This window comes from Megalops cyprinoides, chromosome 7 (assembly GCF_013368585.1).
Source record: "Megalops cyprinoides isolate fMegCyp1 chromosome 7, fMegCyp1.pri, whole genome shotgun sequence".
In the NCBI taxonomy this organism is placed as follows: domain Eukaryota; kingdom Metazoa; phylum Chordata; class Actinopteri; order Elopiformes; family Megalopidae; genus Megalops; species Megalops cyprinoides.
Window position 1 is genome coordinate 13,148,421 of NC_050589.1, and position 17,922 is coordinate 13,166,342.

A 17,922-nucleotide genomic window follows, 5' to 3' on the forward strand; every position below is an offset into this window, starting at 1 on the left:
TTTGGGGTGATTGCACTCCCAGAAAGACCTCAGTGCACCCCCAGTTGTCTCCTTATATCCCGATGTCTGCATAGTATTTATGATTTTTTTGTGAACCGACCCCCTTCCGGCAATTTCACTCCTCTGTATTTTCTCCTGGCACCGGGCCTGACTGTATCGCATGCCTGCCTGCATACTTCCTGGAATCAAAACACGTTTTTAATCACAAAAAAGGAAGCATATGGCCTCAGCTTCATTTCAAACTACCGTGCAATGTGAGTGAGTTTACTTGCATTGGCTAACCAAGGGAAATTGACACTTTAGCAGAAGTTGATTATTCGCACCTGTCGCACTGTAGAAAACGGATGCTACATGAGATGAGTCAAGTACAAGACTCTCTCACTCTCTCTCTGTCTCTCTCTCTTTCACACACACACACACACACACACACACACACACACTCGCCTGCCAACGTTTAACAAGACTTCCTCTGCTGTACTGTCTTTTCACAAAATACGCTTCGGCCCCTTTTTCAGTTACATTTGATTAATGTTAATAAATTTGCCTCACTATATCGTATGTAGAACACACAAACATCGGTGCACCGGGTTGGAAATAGTGTATGAAATCGCAATCACAATATAAATCGCAATGTATTGCGAATCAGTATTTTGCGCAAGATATACCGTCAGCCGAGTACAGTACCAGCAGTGTGGAAAAAGTAACGGACAATTCGACCCCCTATGATCATCTTACCTTCCTGGTCTAGTCTTGTCATTTCATAGTTATACACCTTGTTAGTACACGGTCGTTCCGATTTTCACGCACATCAAGTCGTGGTTTTGTTGTTGCTACAGTTAACCATCTACGACAAAGTTTTAGGTAACGATGCAGTCATTAATTATGAAGCCTACTTCCTTGTTGTACTGTATGACCGACCTCCCTTGCGCAGTAATTTCCGCGTGATTCAAGTCTTAAGGCACAGCGTAATGCACCCTATTTAAAACGTACAAAGGGATAATTCTGTTAGTAGCCTATAAATACGCTGATAGGACATCCACGCTAACTTTATCCACCGCTCACGAAGTAACTCGCAGAAGAGTGCTTAATTAGTTCTAAGTGGCAAAGTTATATTGTAATAATTAGAAGTATCATATTTTTTCATTTTGCACCGTCTAGCCATTGCTGCCGCTGACAAAATAGTCATCAAAACGATGTTTGTTTCACACACTTATCAAAATAAAATTACACATTTGACTGTTTCTCATGACACCTTTAATGGACATCGGTATCTTTTATACCTTAATCGAAAGGGCTTATTGTCCGTCTGTTTTCATTCAATGTCCGTGGCTATTTCAGGTTGGTGTGAAGGTGCACTCATGTACAACATGAGTTGCATGTAGGGAAAGTATTTTATGTATTGTGAATGACACTTATTAGTTCGAGTAATCATCCACGTTAATGAAGGAACGGTAAATTGGAACGTCTGTGCGCTCGTGCGCGACCTCGTGCAGGTTTAGCGCGCTTGAATTTTAAGATGTTTGTCATACCCCATCTGGGCTGGCTCAGACAGTAACGTTACTGTTAACTAAGTAATAAAACGTATTTAGTCCATAACTAACGACTTGTACTGTCTGTTGATGGCTATTCAATTTAACACTTGTGAAGTGAATACAATAGCCATGGAAGACGTTTGTTAAATTATATAAGTCGATGTTAACAGGGTACTTCAGACTAGGTAGCTACACAAGCTAAATTCGGACTTTATCAGACAATTAAACTGACAATATTTTTGTTTCAAATGCCCGCAACAAATAGCCCACAGAGGAAGAGGAGAGCGTCTAACAGCAAAATGGAGAAAGTGCCACGCTTAAAGTCAATAGGCCACCATAACGCGTTCAATTTGTCAGAGGGCTTTGAAGAATCACCCGGTTCCGACTACCTCCCCGGTAACCTCAGTTTTCAGTTTGTATTTTGCACTACTTTCCGGCGCTGGAAAATGTAGGTGTGGTTTTCAGTGTAAATTTTAGGTTATCTGATATATTTTTCTCTTGATTTCAGGTGGGTCGGAGTCTGTCAGAGGAAGGAAACGCCCTTCATCTGGCCCCCAAGAACTGGGAGACATCTCAGAGGGGTTTGTTTCCTTTTGGCTTTTATTTAGCTGCGAGAAATTAATCGTGGAAAACGTACATTATTTTAGGTCACCAATACCCTCAATAGTGTCAGTATTGTCAAAGCATATGAGATTTGTTATTTTCAGTCAACTGTCTAACGGTCCATTTTAAAACCAGGCGTTTCTTTGCCTACAGAACGCACGTGCCAGACATGCTCGACAGATTCGGTGGTATGGTGTGTTTTATTGTTAGTCATCAAAATTCATGTTAAACATTAGCCTTTTTAGCAGCAATTTCGTTCTATCAAACTGCCTTTTTTTCTGCAGCCGCTCAACCTTTACCCTAATGCGATAATGTGAGTGTCCATGCTTACTTTAACAGTTGATATACGCAAAGCTTTCCTTGCAAAAAGAAAACGCCTCGAAATATACACCAAGTCCTCTCTGAAGACAAGCCACCAGAAGATGGAGCAGATATGGAAAGCACAACAGAGTGACAGGTGAGTCTGTTCACCGGAGATTCCTCTGTTTACCTCCATTGTTGCCTCTGGCAGTGCAGGTCAAATCTATATTCACTGTATAACTGAATTGTCTGAGGATGTTCTTGGCTTTCTCCATGTTGAAATATCCAAAAGGGACATTAAAGCAGGTTTGCTTTTTAAACAGATTAATAGCCTTTACAACGTTTCACACATTATGTCTCATATACCAAATGATTTTATTTCAACATGTTCAAGGAAAAAAACATGTCTGCAAAAAACATTTCATTCCTTGTTTCCTTTGTCACATGAAATTACAGACACAAATTGACAGAGAACTACAGCACACAATTCAGTGTGGTTTTTCAGCAGTGGGACTCTGATGTGCAGAAATCCAAGGATCAGGATGAAAAACTCTCGGTAATATCTGGACTTTTGAAATGTCTCATTTAATCTTCATTAACAAAGACGTCCTATTGTCTGTCCCAGTAGAGTCATATAAAAGATCTTTAAAATGGTAACCTTTGCTTTGGTGCCTGGCATTCAGCATGAGTTTAGATATGGGCTGTGGGATAGACGCCTTGGGTGGACATCCTGTCCAGTTGATTTCCTTTCATGTCAGCTGCTAATGTGACAAAATTAGTATAAGCCTTGATGCTGTGAAATGTCAGGTTCTGTCCCTGAAAAGGGTCACCTTTAAATTTTTATAGACCTGCTTTGGAATGAACCCTGTGAAGACTCCACTGCAGTGAGCGGTGTGATGCTGCATTGGATTGAGCTGGGTGCCATGTCTTTGCAGAGCTTGTTCCGGCAGCAGCAGAAGATATTCCAACAAATGAGGGCTGCACAAGGACAGAGGCTGAAGACTATCAAGCAGCTCTTTGAGCAGTACATTCAAGTAAAGCCTCATTCTTTTGCATTTATTTTCACTCTCAAGAACAAAAGGAAATGATCATTGTGAGACAAACCTACGTTTCTACAATGTATGTATCAAGTGAAAATAACTATGCTGAACATAAATGTCACATGTACTTGCATGATACAGAAGATCAAAGACAACAAGTACAAAGAAGTACAGAGCTACAGAAGTACAGATTGCCAACAGTAGTAATGTTAACATCATCAACACATACCCCTTTTCCACCAACGTGAATGTTAGCCTTCTGTGTAGCCAAATGTTAAGTGACGTTGGTAGGTGAGTCAATGGCAATGTTAGAAAGTAGCATGCTAACGTTAGCTACTGTTACCAAGGTTACGGTTGCTGGCTAGCTAGCTGTTGGTCAGCTAACATTACCCAAGCAAGCATAGCTACTAATTTCTCACATCAATTTCACAAAATTAGTTGCTATGCTTGCTTGGGTAATGTTAGCTGACCAACAGCTAGCTAGCCAGCGACTGTAACCTTGGTAACAGTAGCTAATGTTAGCATGCTGCTGTCTTACACTCTACACTTTCCTACACTGTACTGGTGTAGAGTCTAGAGGAGTTGGAGAAGAGACACCACGACCACCACAGTAAATTTCACACAGAGTTACGCCAGGAGATGACTCTGCTGCAGAAGAAGATCCTCATGGATACAGTGAGTACATGAGGGCAGAAGCAGGTGTTTTGTTTTAGCCAGCTGGGGTGGGCAGATATGGAGCTTGAATGTCCCCATCTTGCTATTTTATGTTTTAGTCTCTGTGAACAATCAGTCCTGAATACCTTCAGCAAATGGTCACCTGAGTAGATTTTGTCTCATGTAGTTAATTCATTACTTGAAAGGTTTGGTAGGAACAGAAATAAGATGCATCACCAGCACTAAGGAATTGGGGATAGCCACCCCTGGGCAACACTCCCACACTGCAAGGCTTTGAGCATAATAAGAAAAAAAGACTATACCAGTTCTTCCAATTGCTTTAAAAGAATATGACTTTATGTGTGCACAACATCCCTGTATCTTGCTACAAATTTACTCAGAAATGTCAAGTGGGAAAACAGTTATGGCTGTGTTTGACACAGAATGAAATTACAACCATGACAGGGAAAAGACCTGAGGTCCACTTGCCCCCACTGAAGCCTTTTACTCATCTGTTTTCATACAGCAACAGCAAGAGATGGCCACAGTGCGCAAGTCAATACAGACCATGCTCCTGTAAAAGCCAGAGGAGGGGAGATAGCATCACTGGTTGAAAATCAGTGTGTGTGTGTCAGTGTGTCATGATGTACACTGGCTTGTGTGCGATTCCTCAAGTATCTTACTTTTGGATCTTACTGATGTCTTTAGAGTGTTCTTATTCGAGTTTGAGACTTGTGCAGTTGTCTGTCTCATTCCAATTAAAAGACATGAAAATACATAGAGCAAGTGAAGGACTGGCACAGAAGAAGAAATATTAATAAAGATAAAAATAAAATCAACTGTTATCATAAATATAGCAATCTTTATTTTACATTGGATTATTTTATTTAAAAATTAATGTTTTTACATAAAAGTTACAATCAAGCAAACATAAAATTAAAAAGAAATTATTTAACACTAAAAGGCAAGAAAAAAATACATGAAATTTCCATTTTTATTTATACAAGTGAGAGATTGAAAGAACTTGCCTTTAAAAACCGTATGTGAACCTCAGCCAATATTTAAAAAAGGAATAAATAAAAAAAGCAAAGTTAATGAGGAAATGATTCTCTTCATGAGTGATATTCAGTGAGTTTAATCAGACTGTACTGTGATGATACCTAAGCAGAAGTCTTAACAGCTTTGGTTATATTCATATAGCTAAAGGCAGTGTGTCTTAGAACTGTGCACCCAGTTGTTAAATACAATTTTAATTTCTTGTTATATACTCTGTAGCTTACATTTGGGCAGACAAAAACTATAACATACATTGAGGAGAAATAACATGTGAAAGGAAATCTTAATGAACCTCTCCCAAATACTCACGGCTGGATTAGAACTCTTCAGCTGCACCCCAACATATGTATGCCACTTACAGAAACAAACGGTAACATTCACAGCGCATGTTCTAAGATGGAAAATGGACAGGTAGGTACATTTCTAACTTGGTGCATTAAGATATAGTAATGGCAAGACTTATGGCAGCAGATACAGAAACAATCATACTTCTTCCAAGCTGGAAAAAATCAATTAGGTAATGTTACATGCACATTCTCTCTCTAATACTTGCAGAAGATGCTGCAAACACATCATCAGACAGACCAAAGGGAAAGATCATGGAGCCGGAGTGTAACACACAACAACCAAATTCATACTGAATCACAAAGACAGTTATGAACAGAGAAAACCAGACCAAATACAGGTAGCAGCTTTCTTAGGAGTGTCTGAGATTGCATTGGTGGAGGAGAGATTGTCTACTGAACCTGGCTTGCTTCTAGTTAACATATCATATTACACCTGAGATTAATAGTCCAACTAAATTTAATACTAGCCTTTCCCAGTTGAGGCAGTTAAGACAACACTCACTGCTAACAATCTGGACATGCCAAACAAGAATGAAGAAAAAACACCAACTCAAGTATTAAGGCAACCGTTAACTATCTGTTGAGGAAGATTGTATCAAAAAAATTACAGACATAAAGAAAAACCTCAGGCAATCTATGTAATAGACTTATATAACAAAGTAACAGCTGGGATCAATATTTGCAAATACAGTACTATTAAAAGGGTTAAAAATCACAATGAACCAACAAAGCCCAGCTATTGTATGGTGAGAATCCACCCATAAAAGCGCACACAGAACACAATGAAAGCTGCAAACAGGAATGAAAAATACAAAATCTTTACAAACACAAACCACATAATTTGACTATTTTAAATTTTACGTAGTTTTCATTATTTCAGACAGCTGCCAGAATGTTGTTAAGCAGAGCTAGAATCTGCCAAAACAAAGAGCATGCGATATAAACAGTGACCAGGCACCAACCAAGGCTTCTAACAGACACAACACAGGCAAACTGAACTCAAGATCTACTACAAACAGGGGTGCTAAATCTGGATCTGGCAGTTTTAAGTGCTGAGAGCTGCCCTACACTAACTTGTGACAGCCTCACTTCACAATACGTCATGGCAGGGGAAATGTTTGTTTAAGAAAACAGGAATGTAGTACAACCACATATTAAGACGTCTGTATAGTCTTGAAAGGGCTTATTCTTGGCAAGATTGCTGCCGTAACGCGTGCACTGGGAAAAGGTTAGTATTCCTTTACCTACATGAGATTCGAGAATGCATTGGTCAAACAGGTCCAGGTTCTCTCATGTAAAGAAGACAAAAACATCAAAGAAACATAACATTTTTAGCTACCCGTGTTAAGTGAGTTTAAGTAGCAAACAGAAACATCAACTATATTGATCCTGTATGTATGTAAACAGAAGATAAGACATTACTTTCCTCACCTCCTTTTTGCATTTTTTTGTTGTCTACAATAATACGTCATTTTCACCACAACAACCCCTCCCTGGGTCAAAACATGGCATTGTAACTGCATGTCTAACATTTTCAGCAGAAGGCAGGCCATTAAGCTGCATTTATAACAGTGCCAGTGAATACAACACAAAACATGAGAAGCCGTCAGCAGCACGGTTTGTCTTTGTTCTCCTTAAAGGATTAATTCCCGCATAAAGCAGGTATCCAGCAGGCCACGATCAGAGGTCTACATACAGAACACAAATACAGCTGCAATGGCACACTGAAATGGAGAGACAGAAAATGACCCAGAATACAGGGGGCTGCACGTGTGGAAATGAACGCTCATGAAACATCAATATTGCTGAATGATTTTAAGAAATACTGACACTACTCCTTATATTGCTCTGACACAAATAAAACAAAAGCAGTCACGTGCTTCAAAGTTGCCTGTAAATAAAAATTATAAAATGAACTGAAACCCTATCCTACCTAGAAAATGTTTCTGAAATACTTGTTTCGGTTTCATTTCTGTATGAAACGTGGGAGACTGACAGCAAACAATGGCTGGAATTTTCCCTCTAACCCCAACTCACCAACCCCAACTGCAAAGAGATCTACATAACAGGTTTTGACCAAAAAAAAACAAAATAGAAAAACCCTTCCTCTTTCACTTTTGACCAGAAGCCTCACAACTGAACTGAATTGCACAAGACAGTGATTGAAATAAATTATTCTTTTCCTCTTATATTCTTACATTGGCTGTACTGGTTTTACATTCATTCAAATATAACACAACTCATTTTGCCCAACAAAGTAAAAACAACAACAAACAGATGAAAAGTCACTAGTGGTGGTTCTGTCCATGCTGATTGGAGAGGGTGGTCGGTGGCTTGATTTTGAAGACACAGATGTGCAGGTGGGAGGCGATCTGATTGCAGACGCTGACACAGTAACGCACCAGATCAAAGAAGGACAAAACCTATAGATGAACCAGGAGAACTGCTGTCAAGCACAACAGATGGAGTTTGGCATCCTGCATTTGGGGTTTTTACATTACATTACATTCATTCAGTGAATAAACATTACATTTTTTATTCAGTGGCATCTTGAGATGATTAACTTCAACTAAGCAAAGAAAACAATTTATAGCCATATGAACTTAGTTATCTTCAGATTAATCTGCAATTATAATTGCTTGTGTTTACATTCCTTATGTTAGTAACATACAGACAATGTTGCAGTACCCTGCATAGGTAAATAGATTGATTCACTGAGGTTGATTTGAACCTACCAAAGCGATCCAAAGGACTAGATATTCATCAATAAAGCTGTTGAAATACTGGTCCAGAAATAGCAGCCCTGGGCCAAGAAAGGCCAGATCATGTAGGTACATTTCGCTTTTTGTCATATGTGCAACCTGTGAAAACAAGATTACGTGAAAATGTCACAAATACATCCTAATAGTTAGATAACGTTAATGCAAGGGAGGAAGTCCAAGTCTGATTACCTACCTGACTACATAACTATCTCTACAGTCTTGATAATATTGGATATTGTTAAAGGAAAGGCAATTTTTTTTCTGTAATCCAAAAGTCTCCTCCACCACATGATGTAAGTATAGAAAGCCAATATGAATTAAATTAAGCAAATACGAAGTGAACAACTGAATTTCACTGAAAAAAAAAATTTAAAAACAAAATCTGTCTGCTTTGAGCAAAAGCACTACTGTTGGAGAACTACTGTGGACTGCCATCCAAGTGCATTCCTGCTTCAGCCATTAGGGGGAGCCAGCATCTGTGTGCAATGGCCTGTATCCTACAAGTTTCCATCAGAAATTACAGTCAAATAGTCTGGATGGAATGGAAGACCAGGTATGGAATGGCAGGCAGAGACACTTACCACTAACTTGTTAGTGATTTTGGCAGACACAAAGCCAAAGGCCAGAATGTAAAGACATGGGTGTTTTTCAAAGAGCTGGACTGTGGATTTCTTGTAGATCATAACAGCCAATATTATCACAGAGCCGATATGAAAGAATGGAGTCAGGACACTCGTTCCCTAAAAGACAAAGAAGAAGACTGGATCACACTGCCTGTTGACATCAATGCAGCATTTCACCTGCACTGCTTACCTGGCCAACAGGAACTCCATTGCAATAATTATAATCATACATAATGTGACAGCTGCAGGTTTCAATCTGAATACCATAATTACATAATAAGCATTTCACAAATATAATAATTAAAATGCATATTTCATGTATGTGCAATATTTCTGCTGTTGATCTGCAACAGCTTCTTACGATGCTGCCTCAAAAATAGAGGAAAACGCCACTAGACTTACTGCTATTGTAGATCCATTTTTCCCTACGCCTCCTGTGAATATGACCCGGAAGTAGTTTGTGCAAGAGAAGACGGCCCCCGCCACAGTGCAGATGGCAGGCACTATTTTAATCTGGATGTTAATCACTGGAATCTGCAGAGACAGAGTCAATCATTCCACCACACACCTGAGCAGCCGACGGCTCAACACCGATCACAATCTATCAACTCAGACGCGGAAAATACGAGCTCCTGGAGTTCAGTATCAGAATGAGTCTTGAAAGCATCCTGAGAGACAATAAACAAATACACATGCTTTTAATGTGACTCTCAGTCATGATTCAAGGAACTAAATCGAAAGGGAGATGAAGCTAAATGGAGTCAAGTACTGCAGCATCAGTAAGACTCAACTATGTTGTTACACAGCACAGCTCTATAAAGCGGTTCACCCCAACACTGGAGATACTGATTTCACGATTGAAAATGAACAGACAAAACAAATTAAAGGCGTTAAGACAATTACCGAAGACTGCCAAAAAGCCGATCCTCCGATGGCGGCCAGCAAATACATGATTATAATGAAGATTTGCGCTTCTGTCACATCAATGCTGAGCAGGAGGAGAAAGCAGAAAAATTGAGAGGAATTGATTAGAAAGCTCTGAGATTCAGTTCAACATGCACAGCGCCCTCTAGAGGGGGTCCTGCTCAGACTCCAGTCACACTATTTTGCAGAGAGAAAAATTCTCCACACCCAAGGTCTATCGGTGAGTACCCTAACTGCTGATGTCATTGTGTCAGTGGAAACCATTATCCCTATTTTCAGCACTACTGGCTACAAATACACACGTATTTGTACGTGTTCAAGTCAAAGGCTAATTAAACAGTCTGATAATGATAATGCCCCCTGCGTAAATATACAGAGCAAACACCAGGTTTTCCTTTTCAAAAAGCCGGTAAAGATGGTGTACCAAAGCTATAATCTGACTCCAGCTCCGTTTAAATCCCACTTAGGGGTGTTTGAATCCTCTAAAAATGATTGTGAGCCCTGACACAAGTGGGACCTGACAGTTTTCAATAAAACAAAAGAGATTCTATGCATCTACAGCCTGGGAGTTGTCCCTGAAACACACAAGAGCACCTCTACCCCGGACCACAGTTTGGAATTTGTGATTAACAGATAGGGCAAAAATACAAACCCCAAGCCAAATCCAACTGCATAAAAATATAACAATAATGATCAGAGTCTTTGCTCTGCATACCCTGAAGGGCTTCTGTACTCTAATTTTTCCATTGTGTTATTATCTAAATTCCAGTTTTTTGTGCAGGACGCTAAGCACCCAACAATGAAACAGGTCCAAAACAGCAGCCCTTTAGGAAGGGGTGTCCCTGGCTTGTGCTGAGAGTCTGCAGGGGGCAGCACCTGATTGGCTGGACTCACAACACCGTTAGGTCCCGGCATGGCTGTAATGGCCACAGGTCATTATAAGCCATTACAGACCATTATCAAATCTCCCTGCTGCAACTCTGTCAGAGGACACAAAGCGAAAGTCAGTGTTTGTGAGCACACTCACATGCCGAAGCGGAGGGTGCCGGACACGTAGGTCTGCCAGTGGGCACAGTAGAACATGAACATCCCAGCGAAGCAGCAGAAGAACATCCAGTCAGGGTTGGTACCGAGCTGCACAGCGATGCACGTGCCCAGAACCACAAACACTGCAGGAAACAGTCACACAGTAAGCTGTGTGCACATGCGTGCATATGTGTGCGTGTGTGTGCGCATGTGTACATGTGCAGGTATGTGGCCTGTGTGTTCATGTATGCAGAGGTACATGTGTGTGCATGTGTGTGTGTGTGTGTGTGTGTGTGTGTGTGTGTGTGTGTTCGAGTGTGTGGTGAAGTTTAGGGTTAGGGGTTATGTAACAGTGGAGGGGTACCTGTGGAGGGTTTTAAAGTAAGGGTCAGGGTCAGGGGTTATGGGTTATGGGTACTTGTGGTGAGGTTCAGGAGTTGGGCTATGGATGGGGAGTTAGCATTATGGTTAGGGTTAGGGTTATGGTTAAATTTATGGGTTAGGGTAGAGAAGTACCTGTGGAGAGGGAGTCGCAGCCATGGTCAAAGAGCTCTCCCAGTGGGGAGCTGCTGTTGGTGCGTCGGGCCTGCTTCCCATCGATTGCATCTAATGATTGGTAGATGAAAAGGCCCACTGCACACGCCAGGTATGCCCACAGTGGTGCCTGCAGGGAGGGCACACAATACAAACAACCACTTAGGTTTCTCATTAAAACACTCTCAAGAGAATTCATTATGCTGCTCATGTCTAAAATGATGATACTGATCAAAAGCTGTTATAGTTCATTCCTTGTACTACATTTAAATCAGACACAGCCACAGTAAAAGCAGATGTGATGTGCCGACTTTTAGCCATGACTGTCAACAAACTACTTTTGACTGGCACCATATAGCATCCTGTGTACTTTACAGTAACATCTGGCTGCCACCCGTGGGCACTGAAGTGCGGGGTTTATTTGGTTTATCTCTGCTTTAACTGATGCCCTGGTGCCGCCTTTCCAAAACAGCTCAATTCACCTTGGCTGGCCTGTCTGCCACACTCTGGGGACTCTGGAATAAGACTTGGCTGTTTGTGTTCGAGATTGATCAGCGACCCCCACCCTCTGAGACAGCACTGATAAAATGACACACTGTCAGCGACTCGCTGCAGCAGTGTAGTGTAGTGTTTCAGGACCCCAAAAATCCATTGCGCAACACTAGAGGATAAGGAGGCACCAAGCGAGTAAAACCTCGGCTCCAGGGTTTTGGCTGGTCACAGTCCAAACAGCTTTCACTCAGCTTTCAGCTTTCAGCATTCACTGCCCTGCTGCTTGGTGCCTTTCATCTCGCAGAAGCAGAAAGCTTCCAGCCATTACATGAAGATGGAGATCAGTCTGACTGTGCAGAGCAGCCTGGTCCACAGTCTGCTGTAAGTTCTCACAGTCACTGCACTAAAGGAGCACGAAACACACAAGTTACCTGACAAACAAACGAAACGAAAGAAGACATGCTATTCTTAAAGCACCAGCAGATGCTGCCAACCTTAAAATATGTTCTCTTTGTTCTTAAGAACATGAAAATGGTAGTAAAATAAGATCAGGTAATAACTCAGAGTGGCCTGACTGAGACAAGGCCAAGAGGTCATGTGAGGTCAGTGTGAGGTCAGAGGTCAGTTTGACTAAAACCTCAGATTACTGGTTTGCTTTTCGTGCCCTTGCTTGTGTTGTCCTACTGAAGTGAAGTGAAAGGGGGAGAGGCCTACTATTAAGAGAGGAAAACAAGTTCTATAAGCAGACTGCAGCAGGTACCGCATGTTCAAAATACTGCCCCACTTGCAGAAGGAGCTGTCCTCAAGAGAGGGGAGCACAGGGGTGTCCTGAGAGGCAGGGTGAAAGCAGGGTGCAGGGGGTCAGAGAGGCTGCTTGGAACCCGAAAGGCAGGGCACACACAGAGCTTGTCCTCCACACATCGGCCCAATATGCTTCATTCAGCCCCATCTCAAAAACTAGGCCACCAAACCAGCAGCCACAACAACTCCAGCTCATCTGTGTGGGAAATCTACATCCATTATGTACCCAGAGGGATCTGTGTCACTACAATAATTAAGGGGGTCTTCATTTAAAATCAATCAATTTTCAATAAACTAATTGCTCAATCAATTGATCAATCAATTTTAATTAAATTATGCTCATGATTAAGGGTGGTTATGGACTAAACTGTTGCTGAGTGTCTCCAGATGACATCTCAGTCTCTCAAGACAATAATAATTCTTCCAGACTATATTCAAGCAGTTTCTCCAGTGTACATAAAAACAGTCCCATCAATCAGTGAGACTGTCAACAAACAAAGTCTTACATACCACTGTGATGAACAGAATGTGAAAGTAACCTTTGACTGTTACGTGCAATGCAAGGACAACAGAACAATCAAAAATTTTTAAATATTAACAGACACATGTCCCCGTGAACTCCTGGACAGATAAGGAAGAGGATTCATTTAAACCCACTGTCAGGGTCCTAAATTAACATCTGCCAAGCTTTACACATGGGTAGGTGTACTACTTGACAGGTCAAAGTTGCAGGGTCACTAGCCACTCTAGCAGGTGGTTTTTGCATAACGAATAAAAAAAATCAGGACCTCCTATGCTATTTAAGGCTGCCTTATAAAACACAAGATGCCCAAAAACACACCCTTTTCGGTGCCTGTCATTTTTTTTTTTCTTTCAGTCAATGGCAGGATATGAAATCTTGTACTGGCCATTGCTATACAATCTCTGGTTGCCTGACTACGTATGACAGCACGTATGATTTGATAACTAATGACCTAGTTTTGGTCTAAGTGGTAGTTACAGCCTTTATTGCGTCTGTCACATTGCTATTTCTACTATTGATTTTAAAATGTGGAAACACTAACTATACCTGAGTGAACAGATAGCTGATAAATGAAGACCATGTTCCGATCCTGAGTGGCTGTGCAGGTTTAATTCCAACTTCATGGATTCTTTATGTGCTTAGATGTTTGTCTAGCTAGCAAACTAGATAGCTAGTGGCAAGAGCAAATATTACAGTGGTTTAGCTGCAACATTATCTTGCTGGCTGTCTGTTTTAGCTAATAATATACAATATTGGACCACACAGATGTGTGCCTCACATGAAATAGTTAAGATTGATAGATTGATAGATTCACAGAAAATCCTTAGGAAATAGTTAAGATTGATAGATTGATAGATTCACAGAAAATCCTTTTGGCTGGTGATTTTTTTCCCCCATCTACCAGCCACCTTGGCTGTTAGAGCAAAAGGTTCATTTCAGACCAACACTTTGATATTTCTGGCTGTAAATCATTCAGAGCTGGGAAGTCTGGCCACTGCATAAAGTCATAACAGAGTTTCATTGCGCATGCTCAGCTTACACTGATGGTGACACACAGATCTTTATATCTCCACTACAGCAAGATGAAAAACACATTTTAACATGCTTGCTATGTAAAGTTTATGTGCTTGTGTGTGTTTAAACAATAGCAGTTCAGTATACTGATCAATGTTGTGTTGATTTAACTGGGCTACACTGATTGGACAGAACCCGGAAAGAGTGCTAAGGATGCGTTTTTTTGTGCGCCCCCAGAGTGGAGCACTCCTACAGTATGGCTGTACACTGAGGACAGGCAAAGACTGACCTCCGACCTTTCTAACAGCCATATCTGGACAGCCACTTATAATACATTTCCAGCATCCTTAATGGTTTGTGCATGTATCTATGAGCTCAGCCAAAAGAAAGATGTACGGTATTTTAGTGAGAAAGACCTTTCAAAGCCATGCATGTTTGTAGCTAGGATACCACAGTGCCCCCTATTGAACTGGAGGGTGCTTGCAAATGCTGCCTCAGCCTAGCCAAGAGCCAGCTCTCCCTCGATCCCCTGGTGGTCTGCAATTGTGTGACAGCATACCTGTTCAGTGGCAGTGGGGCAGTAGTAGACCAACACCAGGGTGGTGACAATGTTGATGACCAGGCCCACGATGGTGATGAGGTTGGGAGCGATCCACGTGGGGACCTGCCCGACCAGCCACTCCCAGTAGCGTTGCATGATCGGCTCCAGCAGGGAGCGGCCGGAGCTGCTGTACCGGTGCTCCTCCAACCGCTTCAGCTGGTGGCGGGAGAGGGGCGGGGCAGGCAGCTGAATCAGCTTGCTCAGAATGCAGACCCCTCCCCCGCCGCAGGCACTACCCCCGGGGGTGGGTCTGCAGGCTGCGTCCGGAGCCGGATCCCCACCCCGGCCCCCGCGTGCCCTGCTGGGGCGGTGGCTCACGCTGCTGCTACTCATGGAGAGCCCGGGTCACCTGCGCCCACACTGCCAACAACGACCTCCCCCCCGACCGGGCACTGCACATCCACTGTGAGGCCGAACACTGATCCTGGAGGGAGAGAGAGAGAGAGAGGGAGAGGGAGAGAGGGAGAGAGAGAGAGATGGAGAGAGGGAGAGAAGCTTCACATGAAGGTGAAGGTAAAGATATTTAAGATTTAATTTAGGGAAAAATTTAACTCTGTCTTACAACTGTTATTTATGAGAATGTATATTTTCTTCTACTGTTACGACTGTTACATTTAGCTGTAATAATTTTTCTTTTGATTTTTTTTAATGGAATGCTGGGAAACAGGTAACACATGGTAGAGACAGATGAAGGGGTGACAGAGAGGATGGGGAGAGACAGCATCAGGAGACAGTAATAGAGTGAACATAGACAGAGGCAGGAAGAGACAGTGATAGGCTGATCAGAGGCAGGAGGAGGAGACAGTGATAGGGTGAACAGAGGCAGGAGGAGGAGACAGTGATAGGGTGAACAGAGGCAGGAGGAGGAGACAGTGATAGGGTGAACAGAGGCAGGAGGAGGAGACAGTGATAGGGTGAACAGAGGCAGGAGGAGACAGTGATAGGGTGAACAGAGGAAGGAGGAAAGATAATAATCGGGCAAACACAGAGAGTGACACAGTGAGGACACACACACACAACCTGGACGTGTTTTAAAAGGTCAACGTGTGGACATCCGCTGCCACGCGATGCGTTTCCAGGTTAACAGAAAAAAATTTCACTAATTAACATCGGTTAATTGACGTGCTCTGGTCAGTCGTTCGCACAGCGGAAACGTCCTATCTCTCTGCCTTATTGCAAAATACCAATGCCACACCCCAGAGGTAAGCATGACAGAGCAGGATGTAGCAACAGTCTTATCATACGTCTTTGCAATTGTTTTGTTTAACTAAGGCTTACTATGACAAGGTGCCAATATTGACCTCCCAGCAAGCTCAAACTCAACATTGTCGATTCAACAGAGAAGTTAGGATCGCGAGAGCATAACTGTTCATCTAGTAAATAACTGCTCTCCACTGTGTGGTCCAGAACACAAGTGTCATCAGTTAAAGTAATTTATGTGCCACAAATAAAGAAGTTGTTTCAACTTCAGGCAAGTGACGTTAGCCTGAGGCTGCTCAACACGAAATCATAGCTTTAATGTCTAATGTTCCGGCTAGCTGCCCAGCTAAGTAGCTAACTGGCTACTCATTAGCTGGACACAACATAGGTGAAATAAATATTAACGAAACCAAACAGCCACGCCAGGTTAAAGGTCTAAATGCTTATAATAATTATGAGAAATGACCTTGGCAGCTTCGTCAACAATGAAGTGAGTTAGACTTCAGCAGTGTGGTAACTTCGTTCCTCCTGGGCAGCTACCCAGCCTCCAGGCAGGTATGCTAGCTAACGATGGCCAGTTAACGTGGATGGTCTATAGCTTGCTCTAGCCTGAAAACACCTAGCTTGCTTGCTACTTAGCTAGCTACATTATACAACTACATATAAGATGCGCCCTTCAGATTAGCTCAACCTTACTAAAACCTAGGTCGAATTTAAAATGAGGACGTTACAACATATACACTCTGCTCACTAGTTTAGAAGAAAACTGAGTGGTGACAGCCTCAATGTTAATTAGCCGTCAGCAAACTAACGTTTCAGGCTATTACCAAGATAGCTATTTTACAATGCTGAAATACACAGCTAGCTAGTAAGATACCTACAATTAGGATTACCATTTACTTACAGAAGACCAACACCCAAGCTATATAGCTCGCTTTTAAGATTCACCTACACAAATGTTACCTTGTTACCAATCTAATCGATACTTCTGACATAGACGTTATAGATAGGTGCTTTAGCTACCCAACAAGCATGCAATCGCCCTTCGAATCCTTACCTTGTAAGATTTTAAACCAGCCCAAACGAAGCGTCGGCCTCACTTCTCTGAGTCTCCTTCACAGCGACAACACCCAGCGCAGACCTAAAACCTGACAACGCAGGTACGTTTGATGAGATTTAGTCCACCGATGCCCAAGTTAACAGCGCCGACCGCGCACCGACCAAAGTATGAACAGTCTCCCTCGGCACAAGGAGCTCTTTCGCCCGGACTTGCTGATACCGGATGGAAATTCCCCAGCACACTGCACCCGGAGTCTGACAGGCGGAAAACGCCAGCCACTTCCGTCGCACAGTTCAACAACGAGCGAGAAGCTCTACTAACCAAGCGAGAAGACTGACCAGCGAAACGGGTCGCTGCAACACGTTCTTCCTTAGCGAAATGATGACAGGTTGCCCGGTTTGTCTGTCACTGTTGTCGACGTCAACTGTCTAGTAAGCAAAGATCCAGAAAGTGTGGAGTGTGTGATAGAGATACGATCATATTAGTAGCTGGCTAGATGACCGCGGTCGATAAGGAGCTGACCTTAAACCTGTAGTAAAACGGCACGTCAGATTTTTTCGCTATCATGTGGACAGTTTGTTCTGTGTGTTGTTTGTGCTGTGGCGAGCTAGCTGGAGCAAACAGGCAAAAAAACCTCAGAAGAAACCTCAGCCTCAGACGAAAATTATTTTGCGCGGAGCAAACTATCAATCTATCGTGGGATTAGCCAAATAGCAATCTGTCTGTGGCACATCTTGTCCACAGATCTAGAACGTATTGTTGCATATATTTGAAAACTGAATCCGTTAATGAAACCCCTACAATTTCAGCTTTGATATATATTTTTTATA

At 42.3% G+C, this 17,922-nt stretch overlaps 2 protein-coding genes across 2 annotated transcripts; one reads left to right on the forward strand and one right to left on the reverse strand.

Moving 5' to 3' along the window:
- Positions 1-2,458: 2,458 nt before the first annotated feature.
- On the forward strand, positions 2,459-4,709 carry LOC118780331 (synaptonemal complex protein 3-like). The gene is made up of 5 exons (XM_036532768.1): positions 2,459-2,592; positions 2,892-2,991; positions 3,371-3,469; positions 4,046-4,150; positions 4,656-4,709. Exons 1-5 carry the CDS (start codon positions 2,459-2,461, stop codon positions 4,707-4,709), a joined length of 492 nt encoding a protein of 163 aa, XP_036388661.1.
- A 489-nt stretch (positions 4,710-5,198) lies between these two features.
- On the reverse strand, positions 5,199-17,881 carry LOC118780599 (choline/ethanolaminephosphotransferase 1-like). The gene is made up of 9 exons (XM_036533187.1): positions 17,090-17,881; positions 14,791-15,256; positions 11,384-11,531; positions 10,869-11,010; positions 9,821-9,905; positions 9,320-9,451; positions 8,876-9,034; positions 8,268-8,393; positions 5,199-7,955 (listed from the first exon to the last, which is right to left on the reverse strand). The coding sequence occupies exons 2-9, from the start codon at positions 15,163-15,165 to the stop codon at positions 7,821-7,823; spliced, it is 1,302 nt and encodes a 433-aa protein (XP_036389080.1). The 5' UTR covers positions 15,166-15,256; positions 17,090-17,881; the 3' UTR covers positions 5,199-7,820.
- Between the last annotated feature and the right edge of the window lie 41 nt (positions 17,882-17,922).